The sequence below is a fragment of the Papaver somniferum genome, chromosome 5 (genome assembly GCF_003573695.1).
Source record: "Papaver somniferum cultivar HN1 chromosome 5, ASM357369v1, whole genome shotgun sequence".
Lineage (NCBI taxonomy): Eukaryota > Viridiplantae > Streptophyta > Magnoliopsida > Ranunculales > Papaveraceae > Papaver > Papaver somniferum.
In genome coordinates this window covers 150,686,124-150,697,410 of record NC_039362.1, presented here as the reverse complement: position 1 = coordinate 150,697,410, position 11,287 = coordinate 150,686,124, and the positions used below count along the sequence as shown (strand labels likewise).

General features: G+C 39.6%; 1 protein-coding gene across 1 annotated transcript; it reads left to right on the top strand.

The window, feature by feature from the left end:
* Positions 1-6,627: 6,627 nt before the first annotated feature.
* On the top strand, positions 6,628-9,922 carry LOC113283192 (receptor homology region, transmembrane domain- and RING domain-containing protein 2-like). The gene is made up of 4 exons (XM_026532368.1): positions 6,628-7,122; positions 7,213-7,440; positions 8,220-8,624; positions 8,991-9,922. The coding sequence occupies exons 1-4, from the start codon at positions 6,984-6,986 to the stop codon at positions 9,572-9,574; spliced, it is 1,356 nt and encodes a 451-aa protein (XP_026388153.1). The 5' UTR covers positions 6,628-6,983; the 3' UTR covers positions 9,575-9,922.
* Positions 9,923-11,287: the final 1,365 nt, after the last annotated feature.

Sequence of the window (11,287 nt, the reverse complement as noted above, 5' to 3'; positions counted from 1 at the left end):
AAGGACATATCTTTCAGATTTTATGTCTGATTGATGCGCCCTTTTGGTATGTTGTAGAAGAGACATAGACGAGCATCTTTAGTTGAGGAAGTATTGTCCCATTCCTCACTCATTGGTACGTTTTTGTAAACCCATGGGATGAAGTATGTTGTATCTCATTTGTAGAGGTGATGACAACTTCTTGTAGAAGACTTGGGATTGTGCCCGCCTGTTGTGCAAGCTTCGGAAAGACTTTCATGTGAACATATTTCATGTCTACACACCTTGATATGAATCATTAATGCTTGGATAAGTCCGATCCATCGAGAAACACTTCAGAGAACGGATAGTTGATGAAGCTGGTCATGAGGATGTTGCCACTGAGACCGTCGTTGATGCTGGATCACGATATAATTTTCTCCATAAATGCTTGTTGATGCCGATATTATGGTCGGAGTTGCTCCAGAGACCGAAAAGGCTAGATCCATGATTATCGACATAGTCTTTACTCCTTCATCCAGTGAGCCTTTACATTCACGAACTAATTGATGAGTTGAGCGCCTAAGATGAGGGTGTAGGGTTTAACCCAAATTCTCCCGAACCTTTACCGTGAGGTTCCTTGTCAGGGAATCGATGTTGTTGTGGTAGATAGCAGCGGAAGTTTCCATTCTGTATGTGATCGGAGAAGAGAGGAAGTTCCTCAGTCGTGCAGGGGCTTGCGATGTAGAGAGACCCGTTGATGAAGTTTCATGGAATCACGTCAGGTCGCAATAACTTGTTATGTGGATAACATTTATTGAAATAGAATTGATTCCAATAAGATCAAGTCCCCTTGTATGTTGAAGGAGTTTGTACTATTGATGGATGAATGATGTTGCATCTGCTTCAGAAGTCTTATCATGGGATAATGAAGACTTATCGATTGTAGTTCTGTTGCACTTTGATCGTGCTATGGTTGAATCAGTGTGTCATCGTCGAGATATTTGTGCTGAAGTCAGATGCGCCATTATCGAAGGTGTACTCTTTGATTGGGAGTACAATTTGAAGGCTTCTTAGATGCTTGAGCGTTGAAGCGTACATTCCTTAAGCATCGAATGTCTTAGGGGTTTGATCATCTCGACCTTGGAGTATCTTTTGTTGATTCAGCATCCCTTTTGTTGCGGTAGTGGGATTCGACACTTGTGCAGACATCAGAGATTTATGATTTTGTGAAACACATGGACTTGTAGGGGAAACTCTCAAAGTGTTCTTTGCCATGTTGGGACATCATCTCAGTAATGAATGTTTTAGTGCTTGATTCAGAGAAACGTCAGATTCAACCACTTGGTAAAATACTAATGCGGTGAAGCTACCATTCATAATGTCTTGTGGAGTTGCTAGTAGAATTGAGTCCCCATGCTAGGATAATATGTGAGGAAATAAATGACATAGATATGGAATGAGACTTTCCTGAGTGTGGAACCTCTTGATGAATGTCTATGCATCTTTTGCAGGTTCTTGCTTCAACCTCGTCAAAGTTTGAAATTCCTCCAAGTACTCTGATGATGGAATGTCCGTCAAATCTTTTGGATCAAAACTTTCTTCATTGGAAAGATATGCAACCAAAGGCGCTTCGCCAGTACCCATATTTTCAGCGTGGATCCACGCTCGTCTGAAGGACATGTCATATCCTGGATCTTTCTGATTATGTGAAACTTGGTTTCTGTCCAGGTTGAACTTATGTTCACTTTGAGAGTGATGTAGCCATAAGTATTTCCGAGTGTTCCTTCAAGGTCTCTGATTGAGATGGGAGCATGAGTAGCTTCTTGTCGAGTAATGCCTGTGGATCCAATGGTTTTCAGTGGAATGTTTTTGATAGAGGTGCCAGCATCGATCAACGTTCTTCCAAATTCGTTTCTTCTGAGATTGACTTGTGGTAAGAAGTCCCCATTCGTACATCTCTTGGTCTGTGGCTGGAGGCTCAAGAAGTATTTCCGGAATGGACTTCTTGACACTATATGGTTCAGTGCTGTGAACATGTCTCTCCTTTGTGCCTTCGACAGATAGAGAAATTCACGTTCGACGAAGGATTTAACTGCCTCTTTGATAGGTTGTTCAGAGAGTGTAAAGGTTCTGATCGGGAGAGGATTCTTGTGTACTCCTTCAGTCCCCAGTTGAAGCTATTGTGGATCAACCTTCTCTCTGAAAATGTGCTTCAAAATATTGCAGTTGCTTGTTGGATGATTGATGAATCTATGAAGGTGACAGTACCTGGGATTCTCCATTTCTTCTTCAGTTGGATCTCTCCTGATGAACGACAATTTGGTTGCACCATCTTGAACCCAGACTTCCAGCAACTCGATCACTCCTTCATTAGAAGAGAGAAGTTTGAGTCTGTCTGATCATTTCCCCGTTCGTTGATGCCGGGTCAAGGTTTGTGCATTTCAATATTGGTTATCTTTCTTTGGTGCTTTCAGAGGAGCTGGAGAAGCGTGCTTGCGTTGTGACTAAGCTTTCAATTTGCTCCCTTCTGCAACAACATTTGTGAAAGGTTTGAGGTTGTACTATTTGTTGATCAAACATATGTTACCTCGAGTTTCTCGTGGTTCCTCAGTTTTTGTAACTTGATCTTTCCAGTAAAGCAGGTGCGGTAGTTGTTAATCGCTTAGTTGCTTCATGAAGTTCTGAAAAAGTCTGGAACCGGAGATTTTCTAGTAAATCTCTGTAGACCGGGATCGTTCCGTTGATGCATAAGTCTACAAGTTGATGCTCTGTGACATCTGGGTCGTGGCAATCCAAGGCTTGAACTCTGAATCTTCCCGAGTAATGAAATTTGATCATTCCTTCGCTGATGGATCGTCTGCAGCTTTGCGGACTTCGCTGTCATCCACTGTATGAATTGGAACTACTTCCAGATCAGCATCTGAGGATGTTTCCTTTTCTTTTCGTTTTCCTTGAGTCTTCTCTGACATCTTGCCAGTGAGAGTCTTGATATAATTGAATAGCTCCTTCTGTGTTGCATCCATGTCAGTTTTATTCTTTGCAAGAGTCTCTTGCACTTTGATGAGATCAGTCATGGTAGGTGGTGGATTCCCCCTGACTTCCTCAGGGTGTCGGCCGAACAGGGGATGACCTTCCATGTTAGCGTGAGGAGGAATAACGTCACCAGCGTCAGTGTCAGAGGCCGAAAATGGTTTCCGGGATATCCTCATTGTTATTTTTGCTAGTGCTAGCATCGTTTATGTCAGAACCTGTAATTAACCCAGACCTAAGACCAGCCATCTTTGTGAATTGATATTGCAACCGAGAGAATGATCTCCCACTGTGGTCGCCAATCTGTAGATGGGGAAAAATGATTTGTTGGTTTTTACGGGATTGAGGAGACGACCGTGCGGAGGAGACTCCTTGAACCGAGAAAATGCTCAACCTCACACAGCTGCACTGCTAGAAGGGAGTGCTTTAAGTTCGAGAGATCAATCTATAGGACTCCGTCCTAAACCAAGACAATGGTCGTTCCAGAGTCAATTCGGTCACAAGAGAGGATGAGTTGATCTGTAGGAGGGAAGCTGGGAAATGTGTGAGATCAATGGTGATCGAGATTGTAGGTGTGTTGTGTATTCTGCGTAAGAAAGTTCTGAATGATTGAATTTACTCAGTTGAGAGTGATTGTTCAGACGATGATTTCGTGTAGACGAAAGATTGTCTGTATGAACTTGTCGAGAAATTCTTGTCTGTTTCAATCAGGATTCAGAGACTTATTTATATTGCTGGAATTGTAAACACCTTGATCCCATGAAGTGTGATAGTTATTGAAGTCAAAGAGTATGGAAGTGGGAAATCGTGTCAAAACCAGTTGCTCATCGTGAGGAGACTTGGTTGATTTTCCATCCACTACTTTGCTAACTTCTTCAACTAATTGCACGGCTTGCTCACATTCTCATCTTGTGTATGAACACATGTGCCATAGACCTCTAGACCAAAACCCTAGTTAATATCCCCCCATGTGACGTGATTGACATCTCGTGATTGTGGAGTCAGTTGCTGACTTTATGGGACAATGGGTCCTTGTATTGCTGAGTCGAACGTGATTTTCAAATGTTCTGAGACTCGTGATTTGAACATGCCTGCTGAGACAGAAGTATATTGTCGAATAAATGTTGATAACTTAAGGTGAGCAAATGTTGCTGAATTGCTGAATATTGATAGTTGAACCAATACTCCTTAGTTTGAGCAAATAATGCTCGTATGAGAAAGTGTTGATCGTCTGATGAATTGTTGGTGTCAAGATCAGATAAAATAAAATATTAATTTAAGATACTAGCATCTAGGCCGAGCATAATTATTAAACTGTTGATCATGGGATCAACGTAAAATTATTAATGTTTGAATATGCTCAAAATTATGTTTTTGCAGAGCTCTGGATTCGAAACCCTAATTTTGATCAATTGATGATTTATTGAAAATCAACCACAGTGAAGGAGGGACCGGCTATATGGGATGACGAGTCGACCATGTAACGCCCAGATGCTCAGATGAGCAAAATACCAAAGTCTCCTGAAGACCAGTTGGTGAAAAGATGATTAAATGCAGGTTTAATCATTTATCAAAATAGTGCTCGTGTGAGCGTCAGATAGTAAAACCTGATTATGGAGAGATGAGGGACCGACGAATGGGGCATGAGACCGGCCCTTTGTGGTCATGGGACCAGCTGATGGTCGTTTGAGCAAACTCCAAGTTGTTTGAGAAGAGTTTGGACCCAATATGAGCAATTGAGCAAATTAGGTCAAAATTGTTAAAACACGTGGGACCGGCTCTTTGCAAGCCTCACGGCCAGCCTTGGTCGGTCAAGAAGACATGCCCGTGTCTCAGTCCTGAGAGTTTCGATATTTTCCGGTGTGCGTTTGAGCAACATTTTGAGAAAATATGAAGAAATCAGGGATTTTTGCTGAAACCAGGAAAACTTCATGAGATGAAGGAATAAATAATAAAATAATGAAGGAATCATGAAGTGTGAGACCGGCTATGGCCAATGCATGGCCGGCCGGCCAAAGAGCCCGGTCCCAAGGCACTTTTCCTAATTTTATAATATTTTTCATGATTTTAGAGAAATATCATAAAATCAAGGAGTTTGTTGAAACCGTTATATGACGAATAATGAGTCTAGGGAAGTCAATGTTCGCTCTTCAAAACTAAATATATTGAAATCATTTTTGCGTACAACCATATCCCAAATACATAATGGGTTGGCTATGTTATCAATTGAGCAGTCTTGTTGGCAACCTCGATATTAGATCCTTGATTAGTGATTTTGCAGCAGTAAAATTTAAGACCATAAATTTTCTTTAATGATCTTGCTATGGTATTGCGCTATATTCAGTTTGATATTTAATCTTTTTAACTCTTGATCTTTTTTTATTTTTTTTACTAATAACTTTATGTCTTTCAGGTTCAAAAATACTGGTTAACTATTTCGGGTCAGAAGAACTCAAACTCATTTATCGGGTTACATGAAGCAGTAAAGATTTGAAAAAGCAGTAAGACATCAACCTTTCTTAAAAACAGCGAAACAACAATCATTTTTGTTGGTATTGTACAAAAACAATGTAGACCATTCAAGTGCGATTCTTTTTCTTCTTTTTGAAGCATGAAATTAGTTAAATTAGACTGAAATTACACGGGATATGTAATGTCCATGAAATCTGTTATTATAATAGGACTGATAGACTGCGGAATTATATGTTCCCAGTACGACTTTATTATATTGACGCTACATATATTGTTTGTCCCATTTTATTTACCCTTAATGCGAATATGCCGGAAACTTTATTATTTTTTTGACCATAATAATTAAAAGGGTCCTATGATTATGTTCGCACATGGCATGTCTATCTATATGATCGGCTCTGGATTACGAAATGCTTGAAGTAAATCATCAGGGGTTAGTCCAATTAGTCAGGAGCCTGACTCTCATGTAGGAGATCAGCGGTTCGAGTTTCCGCTCAATTGTAATTTATACTATTTTAACATGAGTTCTAGAAAGACCAAGTTTGCTCAGTGGGGTAAACCGGTGGCTACGCTGTCAGGGGGCAGGACGGGCTTATTCCTTAGAAAAAAAAAAAGCCGATGATTTGATCTACGTAAATGATTTCGGAATGTTGGAAGTAACTCGTGCGAGTCTAAAACCTGATGGTGGCCGTTATTCCAGCCAAATCAATTACTCGGCAATTTGATTACAACAACTTTTCTGTCAAACAGATACATGCCACTTAGCTAATGTCTATCAAAATTGAAGACCAGTCCCATCAACATTAGGTACGCTGGATTAAGGATAAACTAAAAAGTTGACACTTCACAATCTTTCCGTCACAAATTCAATTTTCTGCAAACTCTTAAAGGTAAAAAAATCTAAAAAAGAGTTTAAATATCCTCTAAATATCTCCCGTAGCCCGTAGGTTTTCGGACAACACACAAAACCAGAACCCTTTGCATCACATGACTTTCAGGTGTATAGAGAGACCGAAAATGGCAGTCAGTGTCGTAGCAGATTAAGTATGGTCCCACAGTGAGATTGGTCCCCCCAAGATAAGCTGATCCGATTAATAGGAGAAAAAAAGCTGTCCTTCCATTTTTCTATTGAAAATTATAGTACCAATCAATTACTGAGTAAAATAAGTCAATTTATGTTGACACTCTTTCGAGAAGGCGTTTGTTTGGCGGTGTAGATAGATAAACACAACCAAAAAAAAAAACACCAATGACGAGAGAGAGAAGAGAAATCGTCTTTGTGAAATAATAATTTAGTTTCCAATCAAACCAATAGAGATCTCAATTCTGGAACCCTAATTTCGCAGAAATTTCTGTTATTGGTTTCAGAAAAATTTACTCGAATGTGTTTCGAACAAGTATGGAAGCTGATGTTTTGATCTTATTCATAAATTATACACGATTTAGTCCGTAATTTTTGAGGTTCTGAGATATATATTTTTTTTTAAATTTTTTTTAGTTTGTTTTTCAATTCGATCGATATGAAAGGAGTATCAGTAGTTTATCTCTTTCTCTTCTTGTATATTTCTTTTTCTCTCATGGTTGGTACAGTCACTTCAAATGTTCTCTTACCTGGAAGGAATTTCAGTCTCTCGTTCGAAGACATCGAAGCTAACTTTGGTAAGTTTTCTCGATCAAAATTTGATTCATTTTTGTGTGAATTTGAAGTTTTATGATTGGAATTGATGTTTGTTTGGTTGAAATTTGCAGCTCCATCTGTCAAATCATCTGGTGTATGTGGAAAATTGTATATCGCTGAACCACTTGATGCCTGTTCTCCGTTAAAGAATAAAATTAATCAGACGGATGGTTCGTTACCTTTTGTTTTGATTGTTAGAGGTGGTTGCACTTTTGAAGATAAAGTGAGAAGAGCTCAAATTGCGGGGTTCAAAACTGCTATTGTTTATGATGATGCGGATGATGATGCTTTAGTTGCAAGTACTGTTCTATCCCTTTTGCACAATTTGGTTAATTGTTTGATTGATTTTAAGTCTTAACCATTGCCATTTTCAAATCTTATGAGATTAGAGTGCTAGACTTCACTTTCTTGTTACTGTGTAGTGGAACTTTACCGTGTCTTTAGAATCTGTTTTACTGCTCCCTTTTGTTAGGAATGAAGGGTTTGTTTTATGTTGTTAGTCCTTACTGCGGCATAGTCTTCTGAGTGCTTTGTAACTATCAATTGCCGAAGCTGGTTTTGTTGCTTTAGGTTGTTAAGTTTGTATAGGACAAGACAAAGGAAAATAAGACCTCATACCCAAAAAGTTCGATTTTTTTTTGAAGGACTTTACTTAATAACTACGTGATGTGAATGTCAAATGCGATATACGATTAGGTTTTGGGCATTTCTCTCTACGTTTGATAAGTCAGTTAATCTGGTCAGTTCACTAGTGAGTTGGAGAGTATGGGATGTGTTTTGGTAAGTCAGGTGATATTCATCTTTCCTTGTCCCAATGCAAGTACTCGGGTGGAGTTTGCTATGCTTTGAAATTACTAGGATTTGATAGGTTTCAGTGTATGACCTTTCCTTGTTTTCTTAAAAGGGTCAATTTCTCCAATTTACTTACTGTGAGTTGATTTTCTTAGTGTTTGGTTTTCCTCCGATTTAAATTGGTTTATTCCTGCCAAACTGTTCAAGTGAATTCAATTTATTCATCTGTAATTATGACTTGCGTGATGTTGAAACATGTCTTTCTCTCATGATATGGCAATTGCAGTGGCGGGAAGTTCAGACGGCATTAAAATTCATGCTGTTTTTATTGGCAAACACTCGGGAGAAGTACTCAAAAAGTATGGACTTTCCCCAGGAATAATGATATGGATCATTCCCTCATTTGAAAACTCAGCATGGTCAATCATGGCAATTTCTTTCATATCATTGCTTGCCATGTCTGCTGTTCTTGCTACTTGTTTCTTCGTTCGTAGACACCGCATAAGGCGAGAAAGACCAAGAGGTCCTAATGTTCGGGAGTTTCATGGAATGAGTAGCCGCTTGGTGAAAGCAATGCCGAGTCTGATATTCACTTCAGTTTTAGAAGATAATTGTACTTCAGTAACGTGTGCTATATGCCTCGAAGACTATTCAGTTGGAGAGAAGCTCAGAGTACTTCCATGTCGTCACAGTAAGTATTTCTTTTTGATTGACCTCAGAATTTGAAAGATTACACTTCTATTTTTAACTCATAAAGCCTACCAATGTTGGTTAAAAAAGAAAATCAAAAGTTGATGACCACAGGTCTGCTTAATGCCTGACATAAAAGTTGGGATTACAGTTTCCACAAACTCCATTTGGCTGTCTTACATAAAAGTTGTGTTGGAATTAGGCAAAACATATAACGAAAAATGAAACCAGAGTCTTGTGTTTATTAGGGAAGTTGCCGGAAGCAGTTGCTTAGATATTATTGCAAATAATTTTCAGCTCAGAATAAATTTTCACGTGTAACAATATAAACCTGCCTCTTTGTTGTTGTTGACTTGATTTTTCACAGAGTTCCATGCTGCTTGTGTGGATGCTTGGCTCACCTCTTGGAGAACATTTTGTCCAGTATGTAAGCGTGATGCGAAGACCGCCAGCGGTAATCTTCCAGCGTCAGAGCGGACTCCTTTGCTCTCAACAGATCCAGCCTCTCCTTCATCATCTGTTGGTTCTTCATCTACCAGATATTCGTTTGCATCGTCGTCATCAGCAATACAAATTGGTAATGGATCATTGCGGTCCCCGTCAGTTTCGCGTGGTCACTCTCTTTCTGGCACTCCTTATATGCCACAATCCTACAGATCTTATAGAAACTCACCTTCCACAATGAGTCCAAGTAGAAGCTCAGTAGATCTTAGAAATGCTTCTATGTCTCAAAGATCTCATGCATCCCACCTAATATCTGGCCACTCTTTAGGCTATCCTTCTTTATCATCTCTAAATTCACGATACATATCTCCATACATTCCTAGTTCAAGCAATGCCTCTCCAAGTTTCCATGGGTCTTCTGGTCTGTATCCAAGCCTTTTGCATTGTAGTGAGTCAGCAGCAAGCATTTCTCCTTTTACTTCTGCTCACTCTCTCCCTGGGAGTTGACTGTTACCAGGTGACTGAACTCGTACTTATGTTGATGCTATGCAAGTGAAAAACTGATCACTGATTGCAGAACTCCGCTGTGTGAGAGAAAAATAGATGCGGAGAAAAATGTTCTTTGCTAGTTTATATCATAGTCTTATGTTATTGGCTAGCAACTGGCGGCTAATTTATGATGCGGAGAAAATATACTTGTAACACCAGTCACGTTCAAATCTTTTTATCTCAATTCTGGTTTCAGTGAATTTGTGTCGTGTTGAGTGAATTTGTAATTTATTCTCCTTATTTTGTCTTGTGCTTACCCATTAACCTGTAACATTGTGTAATATATTTGGTGTAAAATTTTGTCAATTTTTGTCGTAAACAATCCCTCCCTTCTTTCCGGGTTGTTATGATATAATATCTTTGGTGTAAAGATACTGCTCAACCAACCGGTAGGCTACTTTGAGGGAGTAATTCGTCTCAAATGAATCCCTGGAACATATATAATGAAAAACCCACGTTGTGATAATGATTCAACTGAACCGAAAGTGGTTGTGATCAACTCGGTTTTTCTCAAGAAAATGTGGTGGCGTGTTCGTACATCCGTTTGTGGGGTGGAAAAGTCGACAACCAAGAGGTCCAAAAGGTAGTTTGTTTTTGGTATAAGAGCCTTTTCAGTGTTGAACGTGTGTGTTTCGTATGTGGCGCCACACCCACGACGCCTTCTTGAAGTATAGTTTTCGTACAGTAAAATATAAATGTTCCTAAAAGTCGGTGGCAACCGACTAATATCCTCTTTCCGATTTGAATCCATCCAAGAAAATAAATTTCGCTACATAAGAGCGTCCACAGTGGTGCGAGTATAACCAAAGACCAAAGACTAAGAAAAAAGACCAAATTTGGGTTTAGTCCGTCATGTGGCGTAGTGGGAAAAGAGTATATTTGATCGCGCGTTGATAAAGATAACGCCTGACATGGAGCGTTTGTAAAGATTCCGCCCGACATATTCAAAAAAAAAAAAAAAAATGGGGCGTTGATAAAGTTAACGCCCCAAGCAAAGTTTTCAAATGAAGTGAGTAAAGATCATGACTATATCAACGCCCCAAGAGAGGCGTTAACATTATGTACGCCTGGGTGCCCGGCGTTAACTTTATGTACGCCCCATCCAGGCGGACATTATACCAACGCTCCATCCAGACGGACATTATACCAACGCCCCATCCAGGCGGACATTATACCAACGCCCTGCACCAGGCGTTAACTTTACGAACGCGCGGCTACAAACGGACATTATACCAACGCCCGTCGGGTAGGCGGACATTATATAAACGCGCGACTATATTTGGGTTTGGTCTTGATCGCCGACCAAATTTGGTCTGGGTTTTACTCTTTGATCAAATTTTGATCGATGGTCCGTCCCACTACGCCAGCCCACTCGACTAAAAATTTGGGTTTAGTCGTCCACTGCAGTTGCTCTAAGGGACTTGGATATACTATTTCCGTATGTAGAAAAGAGGTACTACCACTTTTTTATTTTAACCTAAAGATAAAAAGAAATAGTAACTCTTTTCCAGAAACGAATGGAGTATTATTTTTATTTTCTCTTTTCCCTCTGCTTATGTGTCTTTAATGATCGACTAAAGATGATTTTTAATTTTACCTTTGTCATTGCACTGTTCGGTCAAACTAGCAAGTTTTGGTATGTTTGCTTGTTATCAATGTTAATTGCACAAA

Excerpts from the sequence above, each read along its gene's own strand:
- LOC113283192 (XM_026532368.1), top strand. The coding sequence starts at position 6,984 with ATGAAAGGAGTATCAGTAGTTTATCTCTTTCTCTTCTTGTATATTTCT. Across the intron at positions 7,441-8,219 it reads TGATGATGCTTTAGTTGCAA|TGGCGGGAAGTTCAGACGGC; the intron begins GTACTGTTCTAT and ends TGGCAATTGCAG. Across the intron at positions 8,625-8,990 it reads AGTACTTCCATGTCGTCACA|AGTTCCATGCTGCTTGTGTG; the intron begins GTAAGTATTTCT and ends GATTTTTCACAG.